The sequence below is a fragment of the Staurois parvus genome, unplaced genomic scaffold (genome assembly GCF_062004578.1).
Source record: "Staurois parvus isolate SC_StPar_1 unplaced genomic scaffold, SC_StPar_1.0 ptg001381l, whole genome shotgun sequence".
Classification (NCBI taxonomy): Eukaryota; Metazoa; Chordata; class Amphibia; order Anura; family Ranidae; genus Staurois; species Staurois parvus.
In genome coordinates this window covers 155,038-177,851 of record NW_028319177.1, presented here as the reverse complement: position 1 = coordinate 177,851, position 22,814 = coordinate 155,038, and the positions used below count along the sequence as shown (strand labels likewise).

Below are 22,814 nucleotides of genomic sequence, written 5' to 3'. Positions count from 1 at the left end.
GGTGGTAGAACCCCAGGGCCCAGTTCCAAGTCAACACCAGGTGGTGGTAGAACCCCAGGGCCCAGTTGCAACCCAGCACCAGTTGGTGGGGGAACCCCAGGGCCCAGTTGCAAGCCAATGCCATGTGGTGGTGGAACCCCCAGGCCCAGCTGTGACCCTCATTGGATCACTGATAGATCCAATCAAAAGCAGATGTGTTAATGCAGTTAATAGACTGCATCAGACATGTCACCCTTTTTTCTTCCCCTGGAGCTCACTCTCCACTCACAGACTGCAATGTAAAGAATTTGTTTACTAAAATAAATCTAGGGGAAATTTTTAAACTTTTACTTCTAGATTTCAAGAAGATCCTGAAGTTCCACCTCTATTTCACCCTCACAAAAAGGAGACACCGGCTACCGAGGCTCAGAAGACCAACGAATAATCAGTGACACCAGACCGATACATTTCCTTGGATAATGAGTGGGCTGGAGGCGCTGAGAACCTTCATCTTGTCCTATTTCAATATCCTGTCCACGACGGGCCTGGCTCTCCTCCTTCTCCTGCTGGAGAAATTTGTGGAAGGCGACTTTGACTGTCCCGGAGACTCTGCCATGGCCTTCATCTACAGCTTGTTCTTCATCGTCGTGCCGTGCCTGATTCTGCTGTTTCTGGGGTGCAAGTTTTCTGACATTCCTTGTTCATCGTGTCGATCGTGCTGCTCAGGATGTCGCTCTTGTTACAGCTTCATTCGAATCTCCACCGCTCCTATTTTATGGTTCTTGATTGTATTGAGTGATGGAAGATACCTGAACTGCTTGGTGAGGTTTCTAAGAGGGGGAGAAAAAAATGCCATAGTCAAGCCGATAGGCCAGGTACGGGATATTTATATATATGGACACCATAGTGGGGCGCGTGTACTCCACACAATGCAATGAGAGTGGTGGGGGCAGGGAAAGGACGGGTTCCAAACTGTCACTAATACATGGTGGGGGCAGGGAAAGACGGGTTCCAAACTGTCACTTATAAATGGTGGGGGCAGAGAAAGACGGGTTCCAAACTGTCACTAATACATGGTGGGGGCAGGGAAAGACGGGTTCCAAACTGTCACTAATACATGGTGGGGGCAGGGAAAGACGGGTTCCAAACTGTCACTAATACATGGTGGGGGCAGGGAAAGACGGGTTCCAAACTGTCACTTATAAATGGTGGGGGCAGAGAAAGACGGGTTCCAAACTGTCACTAATACATGGTGGGGGCAGGGAAAGACGGGTTCCAAACTGTCACTAATACATGGTGGGGGCAGGGAAAGACGGGTTCCAAACTGTCACTAATACATGGTGGGGGCAGAGAAAGACGGGTTCCAAACTGTCACTAATACATGGTGGGGGCAGGGAAAGACGGGTTCCAAACTGTCACTAATACATGGTGGGGGCAGAGAAAGACGGGTTCCAAACTGTCACTTATACATGGTGGGGGCAGTGAAAGACGGGTTCCAAACTGTCACTAATACATGGTGGGGGCAGAGAAAGACAGGTTCCAAACTGTCACTAATACATGGTGGGGGCAGAGAAAGACGGGTTCCAAACTGTCACTAATACATGGTGGGGGCAGGGAAAGACGGGTTCCAAACTGTCACTTATACATGGTGGGGGCAGTGAAAGACGGGTTCCAAACTGTCACTTATACATGGTGGGGGCAGTGAAAGACGGGTTCCAAACTGTCACCTATACATGGTGGGGGCAGGGAAAGACGGGTTCCAAACTGTCACTTATACATGGTGGGGGCAGGGAAAGACGGGTTCCAAACTGTCACTTATACATGGTGGGGGCAGGGAAAGACGGGTTCCAAACTGTCACTTATACATGGTGGGGGCAGGGAAAGACGGGTTCCAAACTGTCACTTATACATGGTGGGGGCAGGGAAAGACGGGTTCCAAACTGTCACTTATACATGGTGGGGGCAGGGAAAGACGGGTTCCAAACTGTCACTAATACAAACTCCAAATATTTTACACACTCCAATTTGCTGCTGCAATCTTCAGAGACATTTATTCAACAGGTACAAAGGTAAGAGCAACTCAACAGTTTTGTGCTTCCCCGCTCTTTTTCTGGTGTAGAGTAATGACAAAATTAATAGGCAGGTCCAGGGGCGGACTGACCATTCAAACACTCGGGCGCTGCCCAAGGGCCCGGGGTCAGTAGGGGGCCCCATGAAATGCCCCTGGTACCTCTTATAGGCTTTTTTGGGTGTGCTTTGAGAGTGAGCGAGGACACAGGGACCCCATGATCCCCTATTTGCCCCATGAGGTTGTCAGTCCGCCCCTGGGCAGGTCCCCCTGATTTCTTTTGTATTGTAATTGTATTGTCTGCCCATATTTTGTAAATTGCTGTGCAAACTGATGGTGATATATAAATCCTGTATAATTATAGTAATTATTATTATAATTATTAGTATTATTATTTATATATAAATTATTATTATTGTTAATATTATTATTATTTTATTGGTTTTTATTATTAATATTATTATTATTATCATATATATATAAATTATTATTATTATTATTATTGTTGTTGTTATTACTATTTTATTGGTTTTATTATTATATTATTATTATTATTATTATTATTAATAAATAATAATAATAATAACTTATGATTATTTTATTGTTATTATTATTAGTAATAGTAATAATAATAACAACATAATAATAATAACATAAAATAATCATAATCATTTTTTATTATTATTATTAATTATTTACATTTAAAGTGGTTGTAAACCTATGAAATGAAAACTGAATAAAGCATATCCCTCTATAGTGTGCTCCTGCCTCGATGGATATCACCTACGTGGATCCTATCTGCTCTCTCTCTGCATCAGTCACTTCTGATAGGTTATCCTGACACCATAGAATCTCAGAAGACAGCCCCACCTCCCCTCCAGCACACATGAGGTGATTAATAGCATCAGCTGTGCATGTATTCATAGGAGACTGTGTAGAGGAAGGGTGTGTGCATTCCCTCCACTCGGGTCTCAGATTACACTCAGCTCTCCTCTCAATGTTGTGCAGTGTATGACATCAGATTCCCACCCCCTGCCTGCTGAAGATGAGAAAAGGCCTTTGACCTGTGTGTTTTAGAAGGCTGTAGGCTGAAGAGAGGGCTGTAGATAAACAGGTACATGTGTGGGAGGATTTGTTTCATCTCTTTGTATCACCTGAGGCTCGTCACTTCCCTGGAAGCTCTTTAAATACAAAGAGCAAAGGAGGTTGCACAGAGAATCTCCCACTATTGCCATCTTAATAGCATCATGGCCCCCTGGACAAACAAATACACTGGGGCCCCCACCAGCCTGCATCAGGTGCCCCCTTACCTCAGATGTCCCCATCACAGTGCTCAGAAACTGTACATCAGGTGTCCCCATCACATTTCCTCCTTACATTAGGTTCCCTACGACAGTGCCCCCATACATCAAGTGTCGCCCTCACAGTGCCCCATACATCAGGTGTCGCCCTCACAGTGCCCCATACATCAGGTGTCCCCCTCACAGTGCCCCCATACATCAGGTGTCCCCCTCACAGTGCCCCATACATCAGGTGTCCCCCTCACAGTGCCCCCTTACATCAGGTGTCCCCCTCACAGTGCCCCCTTACATCAAGTGTCGCCCTCACAGTGCCCCATACATCAGGTGTCCCCAACACAGTGCCCCATACATCAGGTGTCCCCATCAAAGTTCCCCATACATCAGGTGTCGCCCTCACAGTGCCCCCATACATCAGGTGTCCCCCTCACAGTGCCCCATACATCAGGTGTCCCCCTCACAGTGCCCCATACATCAGGTGTCCCCATTACAGTGCCCCATACATCAGGTGTCCCCATCAAAGTTCTTCATACATCAGGTGTCGCCCTCACAGTGCCCCCATACATCAGGTGTCCCCCTCACAGTGCCCCATACATCAGGTGTCCCCCTCACAGTGCCCCATACATCAGGTGTCCCCCTCACAGTGCCCCATACATCAGGTTCCCCATCAAAGTTCCCCATACATCAGGTGTCGCCCTCACAGTGCCCCAAACATCAGGTGTCCCCCTCACAGTGCCCCAATACATCAGGTTCCCCATCAAAGTTCCCCATACATCAGGTGTCCCCCTCACAGTGCCCCATACATCAGGTGTCCCCTCACAGTGCCCCATACATCAGGTGTCCCCCTCACAGTGCCCCATACATCAGGTGTCCCCATTACAGTGCCCCATACATCAGGTGTCCCCTCACAGTGCCCCATACATCAGGTGTCCCCTCACAGTGCCCCATACATCAGGTGTCCCCCTCACAGTGCCCCATACATCAGGTGTCCCCATTACAGTGCCCCATACATCAGGTGTCCCCCTCACAGTGCCCCATACATCAGGTGTCCCCTCACAGTGCCCCCATACATCAGGTGTCCCCCTCACAGTGCCCCATACATCAGGTGTCCCCTTACAGTGCCCCATACATCAGGTGTCCCCCTCACAGTGCCCCCATACATCAGGTGTCCCCTCACAGTGCCCCCATACATCAGGTGTCCCCTCACAGTGCCCCCATACATCAGGTGTCCCCTCACAGTGCCCTCATACATCAGGTGTCCCCTCACAGTGCCCCCATACATCAGGTGTCCCCTCACAGTGTCCCCATACATCAGGTTTCCCATCACAGTGCCCCCATACATCAGGTTTCCCATCACAGTGCCCCCATACATCAGGTGTCCCCTCACAGTGCCCCCATACATCAGGTTTCCCATCACAGTGCCCCATACATCAGGTGTCCCCCTCACAGTGCCCCATACATCAGGTGTCCCCCTCACAGTGCCCCCATACATCAGGTGTCCCCTCACAGTGCCCCCATACATCAGGTTTCCCATCACAGTGCCCCATACATCAGGTGTCCCCCTCACAGTGCCCCATACATCAGGTGTCCCCCTCACAGTGCCCCCATACATCAGGTGTCCCCCTCACAGTGCCCCCATACATCAGGTGTCCCCCTCACAGTGCCCCCATACATCAGGTGTCCCCCTCACAGTGCCCCCATACATCAGGTGTCCCCTCACAGTGTCCCCATACATCAGGTTTCCCATCACAGTGCCCCCATACATCAGGTTTTCCATCACAGTGCCCCATACATCAGGTTTCCCATCACAGTGCCCCCATACATCAGGTGTCCCCTCACAGTGCCCCATACATCAGGTGTCCCCTCACAGTGCCCCATACATCAGGTGTCCCCCTCACAGTGCCCCCATACATCAGGTTTCCCATCACAGTGCCCCATACATCAGGTATCCCATCACAGTGCCCCCATACATCAGGTGTCCCCTCACAGTGCCCCCATACATCAGGTTTCCCATCACAGTGCCCCATACATCAGGTGTCCCCCTCACAGTGCCCCCATACATCAGGTTTCCCATCACAGTGTCCCCATACATCAGGTTTCCCATCACAGTGTCCCCATACATCAGGTGTCCCCATTACAGTGCCCCCTTACATAAAAGTTGTGCCCCCCCTTCCCCCCTTCCCCCTTGTACTCAGAGATCACAAATGTTGTTCCCACCAGCACTAAAGGCAGCTCCTCCTTCCTCTTTCATGGAGGGACAGAAGTGACTTCTAAGTCTCAGCGTCAGCTCTCTTCCGCCCCCTGCAGGAAGGAGGAGAAAGGTGAATCCTCTCTCAAGCAAAAGCTAGCAGCAGCTCCTTCTGACAGGAGTGACATTGCAGTTACTCCTGTTAAAGAGGAGTGGAAGGAGCAGCCAAATCACCAGTGCAACCCCCCCCCCCCAAGATGGTGCCCACCCCAACCTTGTCCTGGCCCTGATAATGGGCTACGTGCCTCTGGGGCCCCTGGGCAGTGCCCGTGTGCAACCATTCATTAAGACAGCCCTAACCTGAGCTCAATCCAGGGCTGTGCACAAGACCAGCGGCTCTCTTGGCTCTCTCCCTCCTCATAGGCTCAGAGACAGCAGTGGGAGCCATCTTCCTTTGCGCTTTGTATTCTAATATATCTCATTACTTTGTTCATTGCGCTTCACCTGAGGCTGAGGGGACGCTGGGAACGTGTTGGACTTACCTTTGTACCGGATGAATAAATGTCTCTAAAGATTGCAGCAGCACATTGGAGTGTGGAAATCAGATGGAGTTTGTATGTACGGTATATATTCGATGTATTTGTGTGTGGCGCCTGCAATGACCAATGAGCCTCTTTTATCTGCTGCCCTTTCTTCTGTTAAATATTTCATAGAAAGTCGGTTACTGTATATCAGTTTGATATGAAAGATATCCCCTCTGATCCTGCCAGAAATCTTTGTGGGCTGATGACTTCCTCTCCGCCTGGGCTGTCTGATCACAGCTACATTGTTCCCAGTTCTCTCGGTGGACTACAGATCACCTTCCCCCTCTATGTTGCGGAGATGAGGAGAGGGGCAAGTTTTCTGCAGTTCATCCAGGATCCATTATATAATACATTGTATACATACAGGATCCATTATATCATACATTGTATACACACAGGATCCATTATATCATACATTGTATACATACAGGACACGTTATATCATACATTGTATACATACAGGATCCATTATATCATACATTGTATACATACAGGATCCATTATATCATACATTGTATACATACAGGACACATTATATAATACATTGTATACATACAGGACACATTATATCATACATTGTATACATACAGGACACGTTATATCATACATTGTATATAGAGATGAGCGAAGAAATGAAAAATTCGATTCGACTGATTCGGCGAATTCGTGGACAATATTCGATTCGAGTCGAATAAATTCGCTGTGAATTTAACTTAAAAAAGGGTGTTTCTAGGCTTCAGAGAGACTTAATATTAGTGCAGAACACTGTACCTTTAATTTAAATGCCCTTGGAGTCTGCTGGGGAAGAGAAATAATACTGTCAGTCAGTATGACATGCAGATGAGTGCCGTCGATCTTAGAATCACCGCACACTTCACTCATTTGGGCAGTCACGGGGCCAAAACCAGAGTGTGGAGCCACAGTGTGGCGGTGGAGGCAGCAGCAATGGGAGGCCATACAGCACCCTATGACAAAAATGGAAACCACCAGCAGTGTGAGGAGACCTGAAAGTGGCACATGGCAGAGTGTGGCGATAGAGACAGCAGCAATGGGAGGCCGTACAGGGACCCATGACACACTCTGGACCTGGCAGCAGCATGAGGAGGCGGTACAGGGGCCCATGACAGATTACGGGCCTGGCAGCAGCATGAGGAGTCGGTACAGGGGCCCATGGCAGATTACGGGCCTGGCAGCAGCAATGGGAGGCCGTACAGGGACCCATGACACACTCTGGACCTGGCAGCAGCATGGGGAGGCGGTACAGGGGCCCATGACAGATTACGGGCCTGGCAGCAGCATGAGGAGTCGGTACGGGGGCCCATGACACACTCTGGACCTGGCAGCAGCATGAGGAGGCGGTACAGGGGCGCATGACAGATTACGAGCCTGGCAGCAGCAACTTGGACAGGAGGACGTTCAGCTTCTGCACCGTCGGGTGCGTGCTCGCAAACTGTTGTCTCTTGGAAACGGATTCCAAGAAAGACTGCTGACGGAATCCGTGAAGATGAGTAGCAGGAGAAGGAGCATCTGAACGAGCGGAATATGCCAACAAGCGACAACAGGGGCCCATGACAGATTACGGGCCTGGCAGCAGCATGAGGAGGCGGTATATAGGGGCCTATGGCAGATTAGGGGCCCGTAATCTGCCAGCACCCTATGTCAAAAAACTGAACACACCAGTAGTGTGTGAGGAGACCTGAAAGTGGCACATGGCAGAGTGTGGCGATGGAGACAGCAGCAATGGGAGGCCGTACAGGGACCCATGAGAGACTCTGGACCTGGCAGCAGCATGAGGAGGCGGTATATAGGGGCCTATGGCAGATTAGGGGCCTGGCAGCAGCTATGGGAGGCCCGTAATCTGCCAGCACCCTATGTCAAAAAACTGAACACACCAGCAGTGTGTGAGGAGACCTGAAAGTGGCACATGGCAGAGTGTGGCGATGGAGACAGCAGCAATGGGAGGCCGTACAGGGACCCATGAGAGACTCTGGACCTGGCAGCAGCATGAGGAGGCGGTATATAGGGGCCTATGGCAGATTAGGGGCCTGGCAGCAGCTATAGGAGGCCCATAATCTGCCAGCACCCTATGTCAAAAAATTCAACACACCAGCAGTGTGAGGAGACCTGAAAGTGGCACATGGCATGAGACACTGTGGACCTGGCAGCAGCATGAGGAGGCGGTATATAGGGGCCCATGGCAGATTAGGGGCCTGGCAGCAGCTATGGGAGGCCCGTAATCTGCCAGCACCCTATGTCAAAAAACTGAACACACCAGCAGTGTGTGAGGAGACCTGAAAGTGGCACATGGCAGAGTGTGGCGATGGAGACAGCAGCAATGGGAGGTCTCCCATTGTCCCAACATGGCCCAAATAGTCCCAACATGGGCCCCCTGGCCACGCTTGACTTTCTGGCCACATAGTCGACATACGGCTACGTTTACTTCCTCGGGCGGCTTGACGAAATATTGCCACACCGCCGAGTAGGAAACTTTGCCCCCGATACTCCTCACTGGCTGACTGCTGCTTCCTCCGTGCACACCGGCACCACTACTGGCCGTGGTGGTAGGCTGCAGTGGAGCTGGTGCTCTACTCCGTGGCCGTTTGGCTCCACTGACACTGCTTCCACTGACACTGCTGCGACCCTGCTGCTGTCTCCTGGGCAACCCACCGACTGTTTCGCTCACTGCCAAGCTGCCACCCTCTTCTCCTGATGATGCGGAAGAAATTACCTGATGACGACGAGGCTGCCAAGTGCGATCAACCTCCTCATCATCAAGTAGGGTCTCCGCCTCACTACTAGCCCCCTCGGCTGCGTCTGGGTCAGGAGACAGACCTGTCTCCAGACCGGCTACCGGGCCACTCTCCTCGCCACTACTTCTTCGCCTAGCTGCTGAAAAGGCGGATGTCTCCCCCCGTTCCTGACCGCCCTCTGTTAGCTCTTCCTCACTGTACAGTGGGGCTGAGCCCACAGCATGCGATACTTCGCTTGGTGAGGGAACACCAAAGGACAGGGGCAGGTAGAGGACACGTGATTTCAGTGGGCTAGGTCCCGGGCCATGCCAACTAACGTTTGTGTCTGACGTACCCACCGACCGTTGGCTGTAGGTGTCAGAGGTGACCTGGAAAGAGGAAGACGACCGAGCCAACCAATCGATAACGGCAGGGTTGTCGGTGGAGACACGACCGCTGGATGACACCGGGAGCACTGGCCTCTGGCTGCGAATAGTGCTGCCTCGACCCCTTCCTCTGCTGCCACGTCTGCTCGCTCCTAAAACATTGCCTCCTCTGCCACTCCTCTGCATGTTGTCTGACATACTATTTAATTCAACGATTATGTGTCCCTGAGTAACAATTCTGTGTCCCTGAGTAACAATTCTGTGTCTGTGCGAGTAACAATTCTGTGGCCCTAAGTAACAGTTCTGTGGCCCTCAGTAACAATTCTGTGTCTGTCCCTGAGTAACAATTCTGTGGCCCTAACTAAAGTTTCTGTGGCCCTAAGTAACAATTCTCTGGCACTCAGTAACAATTCTGTCTGTCCCTGAGTAACAATTCTGTGGCCCTAATAACGTTTCTGTGGCCCTAAGTAACAATTATCTGGCACTCAGTAACAATTCTGTCTGTCCCTGAGTAACAATTCTCTGGCACTCAGTAACAATTCTGTCTGTCCCTGAGTAACAATTCTCTGGCACTCAGTAACAATTCTGTCTGTCCCTGAGTATGAATTCTGTGGCCCTGAGTAACAATTCTGTGTCTGCGCGAGTAACAATTCTGTGTCTGTGCAAGTAACAATTTTGTGTCTGTGCGAGTAACAATTCTCTGGCACTCAGTAACAATTCTGTCTGTCCCTGAGTAACAATTCTCTGGCACTCAGTAACAATTCTGTCTGTCCCTGAGTAACAATTCTCTGGCACTCAGTAACAATTCTGTCTGTCCCTGAGTAACAATTCTCTGGCACTCAGTAACAATTCTGTCTGTCCCTGAGTAACAATTCTCTGGCGCTCAGTAACAATTCTGTCTGTCCCTGAGTATGAATTCTGTGGCCCTGAGTAACAATTCTGTGTCTGTGCGAGTAACAATTCTGTGTCTGTGCAAGTAACAATTTTGTGTCTGTGCGAGTAACAATTCTCTGGCACTCAGTAACAATTCTGTCTGTCCCTGAGTAACAATTCTCTGGCACTCAGTAACAATTCTGTCTGTCCCTGAGTAACAATTCTCTGGCACTCAGTAACAATTCTGTCTGTCCCTGAGTAACAATTCTCTGGCACTCAGTAACAATTCTGTCTGTCCCTGAGTATGAATTCTGTGGCCCTGAGTAACAATTCTGTGTCTGCGCGAGTAACAATTCTGTGTCTGTGCAAGTAACAATTTTGTGTCTGTGCGAGTAACAATTCTCTGGCACTCAGTAACAATTCTGTCTGTCCCTGAGTAACAATTCTCTGGCACTCAGTAACAATTCTGTCTGTCCCTGAGTAACAATTCTCTGGCACTCAGTAACAATTCTGTCTGTCCCTGAGTAACAATTCTCTGGCACTCAGTAACAATTCTGTCTGTCCCTGAGTAACAATTCTCTGGCGCTCAGTAACAATTCTGTCTGTCCCTGAGTATGAATTCTGTGGCCCTGAGTAACAATTCTGTGTCTGTGCGAGTAACAATTCTGTGTCTGTGCAAGTAACAATTTTGTGTCTGTGCGAGTAACAATTCTCTGGCACTCAGTAACAATTCTGTCTGTCCCTGAGTAACAATTCTCTGGCACTCAGTAACAATTCTGTCTGTCCCTGAGTAACAATTCTCTGGCACTCAGTAACAATTCTGTCTGTCCCTGAGTAACAATTCTCTGGCACTCAGTAACAATTCTGTCTGTCCCTGAGTATGAATTCTGTGGCCCTGAGTAACAATTCTGTGTCTGCGCGAGTAACAATTCTGTGTCTGTGCAAGTAACAATTTTGTGTCTGTGCGAGTAACAATTCTCTGGCACTCAGTAACAATTCTGTCTGTCCCTGAGTAACAATTCTCTGGCACTCAGTAACAATTCTGTCTGTCCCTGAGTAACAATTCTCTGGCACTCAGTAACAATTCTGTCTGTCCCTGAGTATGAATTCTGTGGCCCTGAGTAACAATTCTGTGTCTGCGCGAGTAACAATTCTGTGTCTGTGCAAGTAACAATTTTGTGTCTGTGCGAGTAACAATTCTCTGGCACTCAGTAACAATTCTGTCTGTCCCTGAGTAACAATTCTCTGGCACTCAGTAACAATTCTGTCTGTCCCTGAGTAACAATTCTCTGGCACTCAGTAACAATTCTGTCTGTCCCTGAGTAACAATTCTCTGGCACTCAGTAACAATTCTGTCTGTCCCTGAGTAACAATTCTCTGGCACTCAGTAACAATTCTGTCTGTCCCTGAGTAACAATTCTCTGGCACTCAGTAACAATTCTGTCTGTCCCTGAGTAACAATTCTCTGGCACTCAGTAACAATTCTGTCTATCCCTGAGTATGAATTCTGTGGCCCTGAGTAACAATTCTGTGTCTGTGCGAGTAACAATTCTGTGTCTGTGCAAGTAACAATTTTGTGTCTGTGCGAGTAACAATTCTCTGGCACTCAGTAACAATTCTGTCTGTCCCTGAGTAACAATTCTCTGGCACTCAGTAACAATTCTGTCTGTCCCTGAGTAACAATTCTCTGGCACTCAGTAACAATTCTGTCTGTCCCTGAGTATGAATTCTGTGGCCCTGAGTAACAATTCTGTGTCTGTGCGAGTAACAATTCTGTGTCTGTGCAAGTAACAATTTTGTGTCTGTGCGAGTAACAATTCTCTGGCACTCAGTAACAATTCTGTCTGTCCCTGAGTAACAATTCTCTGGCACTCAGTAACAATTCTGTCTGTCCCTGAGTAACAATTCTCTGGCACTCAGTAACAATTCTGTCTGTCCCTGAGTATGAATTCTGTGGCCCTGAGTAACAATTCTGTGTCTGTGCGAGTAACAATTCTGTGTCTGTGCAAGTAACAATTTTGTGTCTGTGCGAGTAACAATTCTCTGGCACTCAGTAACAATTCTGTCTGTCCCTGAGTAACAATTCTCTGGCACTCAGTAACAATTCTGTCTGTCCCTGAGTAACAATTCTCTGGCACTCAGTAACAATTCTGTCTGTCCCTGAGTATGAATTCTGTGGCCCTGAGTAACAATTCTGTGTCTGTGCGAGTAACAATTCTGTGTCTGTGCAAGTAACAATTTTGTGTCTGTGCGAGTAACAATTCTCTGGCACTCAGTAACAATTCTGTCTGTCCCTGAGTAACAATTCTCTGGCACTCAGTAACAATTCTGTCTGTCCCTGAGTAACAATTCTCTGGCACTCAGTAACAATTCTGTCTGTCCCTGAGTAACAATTCTCTGGCACTCAGTAACAATTCTGTCTGTCCCTGAGTAACAATTCTCTGGCGCTCAGTAACAATTCTGTCTGTCCCTGAGTATGAATTCTGTGGCCCTGAGTAACAATTCTGTGTCTGTGCGAGTAACAATTCTGTGTCTGTGCAAGTAACAATTTTGTGTCTGTGCGAGTAACAATTCTCTGGCACTCAGTAACAATTCTGTCTGTCCCTGAGTAACAATTCTCTGGCACTCAGTAACAATTCTGTCTGTCCCTGAGTAACAATTCTCTGGCACTCAGTAACAATTCTGTCTGTCCCTGAGTATGAATTCTGTGGCCCTGAGTAACAATTCTGTGTCTGCGCGAGTAACAATTCTGTGTCTGTGCAAGTAACAATTTTGTGTCTGTGCGAGTAACAATTCTCTGGCACTCAGTAACAATTCTGTCTGTCCCTGAGTAACAATTCTCTGGCACTCAGTAACAATTCTGTCTGTCCCTGAGTAACAATTCTCTGGCACTCAGTAACAATTCTGTCTGTCCCTGAGTAACAATTCTCTGGCACTCAGTAACAATTCTGTCTGTCCCTGAGTAACAATTCTCTGGCACTCAGTAACAATTCTGTCTGTCCCTGAGTAACAATTCTCTGGCACTCAGTAACAATTCTGTCTGTCCCTGAGTAACAATTCTCTGGCACTCAGTAACAATTCTGTCTGTCCCTGAGTAACAATTCTCTGGCACTCAGTAACAATTCTGTCTGTCCCTGAGTAACAATTCTGTCTGTCCCTGAGAATGAATTCTGTGGCCCTGAGTAAGAATTCTCTGGCACTCAGTAACAATTCTGTCTGTCCCTGAGTAACAATTCTCTGGCACTCAGTAACAATTCTGTCTGTCCCTGAGTAAAAATTCTGTGGCCCTAATAACGTTTCTGTGGCCCTAAGTAACAATTCTCTGGCACTGAGTAACAATTCTGTCTGTCCCTGAGTATGAATTCTGTGGCCCTAACTAGCGTTTCTTTGTCCCTAAATAACGATTCTGTGGCCCTCATTAACAAGTCTGTGTCCCTGAGTAATGGTTCTCTGTCCCTAAGTAACTTCTCTCTGTCCCCAATTCTCGTTTCTGTGGCCCTAACTCTGTCCCTGTCCCTAGTACAGAGCGGTCTGCCTCTGTTCAATGACTGCAGGCAAATGAAGATTTCCAAAATGGCCGCTATATATACCTCGACCATTACACAGTGCTGGCTGGCTGGCTGCTGATTGGCTGATGCGATCACATGTCGTTGAGGAATGCATTATGGGGCAGCGCGCCTTGTCTGCGCGCCTTCCCCGACATCCCCGCTCCGTCGCCGCACATGTCAGCCGCCATTTTCGGAAAAATTTCGATTCGCGCGTCCGAATTAGGCTGTTTTTCGGATTCGGCACGAATCGAAATTTTTCCGATATTCGACTCGAATTCCACTTCGGATACTTCGATTCGCTCATCTCTAATTGTATACATACAGGATCCATTATATAATACATTGTATACATACGGGACACATTATATCATACATTGTATACATACATGACACATTATATAATACATTGTATACATACATGATCCATTATATAATACATTGTATACATACATGACACATTATATCATACATTGTATACATCCAGGATCCATCATATCATACATTGTATACATACAGGATCCATTATATCATACATTGTATACATCCAGGATCCATCATATCATACATTGTATACATACAGGATCCATTATATCATACATTGTATACATCCAGGATCCATTATATCATACATTGTATACATACGGGATCCATTATATAATACATTGTATACATACAGGATCTGTTATATCATACATTGTATACATACAGGATCCGTTATATAATACCTTGTATACATACAGGACACATTATAGAATACATTGTATACATACAGGACACATTATATAATACCTTGTATACATACAGGACACATTATATCATACATTGTATACATACAGGATCCGTTATATCATACATTGTATACATACAGGATCCGTTATATAATACATTGTATACATACAGGATCCGTTATATCATACATTGTATACATACAGGATCCATTATATTATACATTGTATACATACATGATCCATTATATCATACATTGTATACATACAGGATCCGTTATATCATACATTGTATACATACAGGACACATTATATAATACATTGTATACATACAGGACACATTATATCATACATTGTATACATACAGGATCCATTATATCATACATTGTATACATACAGGACACATTATATAATACATTGTATACATACAGGATCCATTATATAATACATTGTATACATACGGGACACATTATATCATACATTGTATACATACATGACACATTATATAATACATTGTATACATACAGGATCCATTATATAATACATTGTATACATACATGACACATTATATCATACATTGTATACATCCAGGATCCATCATATCATACATTGTATACATACAGGACACATTATATCATACATTGTATACATCCAGGATCCATCATATCATACATTGTATACATACAGGATCCATTATATCATACATTGTATACATCCAGGATCCATTATATCATACATTGTATACATACAGGATCCATTATAGAATACATTGTATACATACAGGATCCATTATATAATACATTGTATACATACAGGATCCATTATATAATACATTGTATACATACAGGATCCGTTATATCATACATTGTATACATACAGGATCCATTATATAATACATTGTATACATACAGGACACATTATATCATACATTGTATACATACAGGATCCGTTATATCATACATTGTATACATACAGGACACATTATATAATACATTGTATACATACAGGACACATTATATAATACCTTGTATACATACAGGATCCATTATATCATACATTGTATACATACAGGACACATTATATCATACATTGTATACATACAGGACACATTATATCATACATTGTATACATACAGGACACATTATATCATACATTGTATACATACAGGACACATTATAGAATACATTGTATACATACAGGACACATTATATCATACATTGTATACATACAGGACACATTATATCATACATTGTATACATACAGGATCCGTTATATAATACATTGTATACATACAGGATCCGTTATATCATACATTGTATACATACAGGACACATTATATAATACATTGTATACATACAGGATCCGTTATATCATACATTGTATACATACAGGATCCGTTATATCATACATTGTATACATACAGGATCCATTATATCATACATTGTATACATACATGATCCATTATATCATACATTGTATACATACAGGATCCGTTATATCATACATTGTATACATACAGGACACATTATATAATACATTGTATACATACAGGACACATTATATAATACATTGTATACATACAGGATCCATTATATCATACATTGTATACATACATGATCCATTATATCATACATTGTATACATACAGGACACATTATAAAATACATTGTATACATACAGGATCCATTATATAATACATTGTATACATACGGGACACATTATATCAAACATTGTATACATACATGACACATTATATAATACATTGTATACATACAGGATCCATTATATAATACATTGTATACATACATGACACATTATATCATACATTGTATACATCCAGGATCCATCATATCATACATTGTATACATACAGGATCCATTATATCATACATTGTATACATCCAGGATCCATTATATCATACATTGTATACATACGGGATCCATTATATAATACATTGTATACATACAGGATCCATTATATAATACATTGTATACATACAGGATCCGTTATATCATACATTGTATACATACAGGATCCATTATATCATACATTGTATACATACAGGACACATTATAGAATACATTGTATACATACAGGATCCATTATATAATACATTGTATACATACATGACACATTATATCATACATTGTATACATCCAGGATCCATCATATCATACATTGTATACATACAGGATCCATTATATCATACATTGTATACATCCAGGATCCATTATATCATACATTGTATACATACGGGATCCATTATATAATACATTGTATACATACAGGATCCGTTATATCATACATTGTATACATACAGGACACATTATATAATACATTGTATACATACAGGATCCGTTATATAATACATTGTATACATACAGGACACATTATATAATACATTGTATACATACAGGATCCGTTATATCATACATTGTATACATACAGGACACATTATATAATACATTGTATACATACAGGATCCGTTATATCATACATTGTATACATACAGGATCCATTATATCATACATTGTATACATACAGGATCCGTTATATCATACATTGTATACATACAGGATCCGTTATATCATACATTGTATACATACAGGACACATTATATCATACATTGTATACATACAGGATCCATTATATCATACATTGTATACATACATGATCCATTATATCATACATTGTATACATACAGGACACATTATAAAATACATTGTATATATACAGGATCCATTATATCATACATTGTATACATACAGGACACATCATATCATACATTGTATACATACAGGACACATTATATCATACATTGTATACATACAGGACACATTATATCATACATTGTATACATACAGGACACATTATATCATACATTGTATACATACAGGATCCATTATATCATACATTGTATACATACAGGATACATTATATAATACATTGTATACATACAGGACACATTATATAATACATTGTATACATACAGGATACATTATATAATACATTGTATACATACAGGATCCGTTATATAATACATTGTATACATACAGGATCCATTATATCATACATTGTATACATACAGGACACATTATATCATACATTGTATACATACAGGACACATTATATCATACATTGTATACATACAGGACACATTATATAATACATTGTATACATACAGGATCCATTATATCATACATTGTATACATAGAGGATCCATTATATCATACATTGTATACATACAGGACACATTATATAATACATTGTATACATACAGGATCCGTTATATCATACATTGTATACATACAGGACACATTATATCATACATTGTATACATACAGGACACATTATATCATACATTGTATACATACAGGACACATTATATCATACATTGTATACATACAGGATCCGTTATATCATACATTGTATACATACAGGATCCATTATATAATACATTGTATACATACAGGACACATTATATCATACATTGTATACATACAGGATACATTATATCATACATTGTATACATACAGGATCCATTATATAATACATTGTATACATACAGGACACATTATATCATACATTGTTTTCATACAGGATCCATTATGTGTGACGTCCCTGACGCTCACACATAATGAAGGGGGGGGGGGGGTGCAGTTTGGCTTGGTTGCCCTGGGTGACCTTGCCCCAGAACTGCCCTCCTTCATGAAGGGGTTACGTTCCCTTGCCTCATCTTTTGTGTTTGGATTATATATCTCCCAATGGATAACATTTCTCTTTTGACTCTCGTGCAGATGGTTGGTCTGATGGGCATTTGTGTTCTCATCGCAATGAAACTCTTCCTATCGAGCTGCGATTGCTGCCGTTGTGCACAAAATACTCGCGCCAGCTGGCATGAGCAGAAGTACGAGGAATATCTGCTAAGAGAGGTGGAAGAAGGCATAAGAAAGAAGGCCAACAAGATACACGAAGCCTACGTAGAGGCCTTGGTGGAGAAAGCATTTTCTGCCGGAAATTGTAAAACCGGAGTCCTCGGCTGGATGAAAAATCTGGAAACTCTCGTCAGCAAAGCTAAAAAGAATGCAAAAAAAGAAGTAAGAAAAAAGAAAAAAAAAGGTCAAACAAATGCCCAAAAATCATACCAAACGTATGCCGAAGAATTTACTGTTTCCTTAAATGCTGCATTGCTGGCCAATAGCAATATCAACGTCTAAAAACAACAAAAACAATGGAATTATAGTCCAGAGAAAAGCAAATCAATAGACAATGAAGCTGCGGGGAAGCAAGTCTCCGAGAAGCCATTGTGTGGAGTCGTGCTGCCTAATCACCAAAACAGACATTGGAGGAGTTGGCCTGCCAGAAAGTGTTGGACCCTGCTGGACCTCTGCAGAGAGACCACTGTTTCTGTAAAGAGTAGCTTTGTGTAGCCTGCTGCCAGGGGACAGGCTTTGCTACTCCGGATGTGGCTGCTTTCTAAAGAAAACAAACTGTAGGAAATCCTGCATGCCTCACATGTCTGTCTTAGTGGACAGTAATGATGGTTGGGCCCTATTGGCCCTATTGGGTGTTTTTCACTTCTTGGCTACTTAATCATTTTGAATCTGTATGGTAACCAAAGTCTGAGCCTCTACTAAGGTGGACAATGGGACTGCACTGTAGGCCCCTCGCTGTCTTCCGGGATCATACATACATAGCATGTTGAAATGCATTTTTATTACAAAATATTTGAAAAATATTTTTAAAAATACATTTCAAATATACTGTATGTCTTTAAAAATACAAATCTTCATTTTTGGAAAGGTCCCTTACTGTCTTCCGTGATCAGATCTCATATGGAAGAAAAATATATTTGGAATTTATTTTAAAAATATTCTTCCCAAATATATTGTCATATATTTGAAATGCTACAATTTTGGCCATATACATATACAAATGTGTTTTTATTACAAAATATATGAAAAATATTTTTAAAAATAAATTTCAAATATACTGTATGTCTTTAAAAATACAAATCTATATTTTTGGAATGTATTTACAAATGTTTGTAAAAATATATGTTAAAATGACTTTTTTATACGTTAAAAAAAATTTGAAGAATATATTTATATAGTATATAAGTCATGTCAGATCATGTTTATCCAGTTTCTTGCAGAAATATATAGATAATTTTCTCTAACCCTTGGTTGTGGCCACGCCATCTTCTTTGAAAGATACAACTCAGGTCATCAATATCTTTGAGGATGTTGAATGAAAGGAAATGTATACTTTTCTGACTGCTGATGTCGCCTCTTTATACACCATTACTTCTTAAACTCATGGTAGGGAAGCGGTGGAATATTTTCTGAAGGAAGATGATACACTAACAGACCTTCAGATTAATTTTGTTTTCTCTCTTTTGGATTTTGCGATGCAACGCAATTATTTTTGGTTTGAGGACATTTTTTATTTACAGAATAGGGGAGCGGACATGGGAGGAAAATTTTTCCCAAGTATGGCCAACCTCTTTATGGCCAAATGGGAGGAGGAAGCTATGTATGGTCCCAAATATCCACAACTAATGTTTTGGAAAAGGTACATTGATGATATCTTTTTCATATGGGAAGGGAGAACTAGTACTGTGGATGAATTTATTTCTACACTTAACAGGAATGATAGGGATATTGTCCTTCAACACGAACTTAGTCAGGAAGAAATAAATTTTTTGGACTTGAAAATTAAAGTGGAGCATAAGAAGTTAGTTACCTCTACTTTAAAAAAAAAAAAAAAAACAGATAGGAATAGTTTCATTGGACTGAAAAGTTGTCACCATCCATCGTGGTTAAAGTCAGTCCCTAAAAGTCAGTTTCTTAGGCTTAGACGGAACTGCACTAAACATACTGACTTTTTAATGGAAGCTGAACGTTTGAAATCACACAGTACAGGAGATGACCAGGGACTGCAGACATAGTACAGGGGATGACCAGAGACTGCAGACATAGTACAGGAGATGACCAGAGACTGCAGACAGAGTACAGGAGATGACCAGAGACTGCGGACACAGTACAGGAGATGACCAGAGACTGCGGACATAGTACAGGAGATGACCAGAGACTGCGGACACAGTACAGGAGATGACCAGAGACTGCGGACACAGTACAGGAGATGACCAGGGACTGCGGACACAGTACAGGAGATGACCAGGGACTGCGGACACAGTACAGGAGATGATCAGAGACTGCGGACACAGTACAGGAGATGACCAGAGACTGCGGACACAGTACAGGAGATGACCAGAGACTGCGGACACAGTACAGGAGATGACCAGAGACTGCGGACATAGTACAGGAGATGACCAGAGACTGCGGACACAGTACAGGAGATGACCAGAGACTGCGGACACAGTACAGGGGATGACCAGAGACTGCGGACATAGTACAGGAGATGACCAGAGACTGCGGACACAGTACAGGAGATGACCAGAGACTGCAGACATAGTACAGGAGATGACCGGAGACTGCGGACATAGTACAGGAGATGACCAGAGACTGCGGACATAGTACAGGAGATGACCAGAGACTGCGGACACAGTACAGGAGATGACCAGAGACTGCAGACATAGTACAGGAGATGACCAGAGACTGCGGACACAGTACAGGAGATGACCAGAGACTGCGGACACAGTACAGGAGATGACCAGAGACTGCAGACATAGTACAGGAGATGACCAGAGACAGAAAGGCGGCATGCATGGGATCAATGTTTCATCGTTTCTTAGCCTGAGGTCGGGGCTTAGGTCCTATTAGTACTATGTTATCTAATGTTGGAGCTGAAATGTTAATCAGTGGCTTTGTTCATTATCCACGTCATCCCTAATGCTAACCTTCACACCAACACTAACTCCAGTGCTAACCCTGACCTGAGTGCAAACTTGAAATGTATTGTTAAGTACAAAACGGGCAGCGCTTAAAAAGTTATTTCAAATGGATAAAATGTAACGATATAAAATTATAAAATAGTGACAGGGTGTGGTAAGGTGCTTGATACAGGAGTTGATGGTGACTTCAAACTTCAGTAACGTGCCAATAAATAATAGTAAAAATATGCACTCACCACACGTGTATCTTTAAATACGTATGTACAGTTGTGTTCAAAATAATAGCAGTCAGACTTCACTAACCGGATCAATCACTGTTTTTGGTGGAAATTATATTTCTACATGGCAAATAATTTCCTATCAGGTGTAGTAGAGTCATAGAAATCCAACAGACCCGACAGTCATGACATGCATGCTGCTGATTCTGTGTCATTGAATCACTCATTGAAAGGGGCGTGTTCACAATAATAGCCGTGTGGAGTTCTATTAGTGACGTCATTCATTCTTTGATAAACAGGTGGCAATGATTGCCCTTATTTAAGGAAGGAAGGCAGCAAATGTTGCACATGCTGGTTACAGTGCATTTCTCTCTGAAATTCTGAGGAAAATGGGTCGTTCCAGACATTGTTCAGAAGAACAGCGTACCTTGATTAAAAAGTTGATTGGAGGGGAAAACATATAAAGAAGTGCAGAAAATGATCGGCTGCTCAGCTAAAATGATGGCAAATGCTTTAAAATGGCAACCAAAACCTGAAAGACGTGGAAGAAAGTGAAAAACTACCATTGGAATGGATAGAAGAATAGCCAACATGGGGCGGACTCAGCCAACAATCAGCTCCAGGAAGATGAAAGAAGGTGTGACGTTCCCTGTGAGGACTGTTACAATTAGAAGACGCCGATGTGAAGCCAAGATATCTGCAAGAAGTCCCCGCAAAGTCCCACTGTTGGGAAAAAGATGTGTGCTGAAGAGGTTACAATCTGCCAAAGAGCACATTGACCGGCCTAAAGAGAAATGGTGCAACATTTTGTGGACTGATGAAAGTAAGATTGTTCTTTTTGGGTCTAGTGGGCGGAGACAGTTTGTCAGACGACCCCCAAACACTGAATTCAAGCCACAGTACACTGTGAAGTGGTTTGCTATGGTGGCAGACACAGGAGAGAGGGAGCCGTGAGCGCCGGTGGGGAACTCCAGAAGAGGAGGATAAGGGCCACTCCGTGCATTGATTGAGGCCTGAGGGCAAAAATGTGTTGGCTTTTAATGGTTTTTTGTCACTATTATCAATGAAGGATTGCATGTTTTAGCTGGTTTACACTGGTGCCCGTCTTTATTTATGTTGATTGAAGATTGGAGGTTTTCAGAGACCTTTGAGGCTGAGAGCTGTGTTACAGAAGCTAAGAATGTCTCACAGGAGGTGGTATCTCTACACTGTGTGCAATACCATTCCACAGAGCAGGTAAGTACATGTTTATTATCTTAGAAATAAAAAAAAATACTTTTATAACCACTTTAAAGTCATCATAACAAGAACCATTGCAGCAGTCTATGCCCAATTTCAATGACATGACAGAATTCCCTTGCCC

General features: G+C 43.4%; 1 protein-coding gene across 1 annotated transcript; it reads left to right on the top strand.

Moving 5' to 3' along the window:
* The first annotated feature begins 359 nt into the window (after positions 1-359).
* LOC149436283 (uncharacterized) lies at positions 360-19,384 on the top strand. The gene is made up of 2 exons (XM_089661760.1): positions 360-854; positions 18,175-19,384. Exons 1-2 carry the CDS (start codon positions 459-461, stop codon positions 18,592-18,594), a joined length of 816 nt encoding a protein of 271 aa, XP_089517886.1. The 5' UTR covers positions 360-458; the 3' UTR covers positions 18,595-19,384.
* Positions 19,385-22,814: the final 3,430 nt, after the last annotated feature.

What these genes read in the sequence shown, in the direction of transcription:
- LOC149436283 (XM_089661760.1), top strand. Translation starts at nt 459, where the DNA reads ATGAGTGGGCTGGAGGCGCTGAGAACCTTCATCTTGTCCTATTTCAAT. An exon ending in TAGTCAAGCCGATAGGCCAG is followed by an intron (nt 855 to 18,174) that starts GTACGGGATATT and finishes ACTCTCGTGCAG; the next exon opens with ATGGTTGGTCTGATGGGCAT.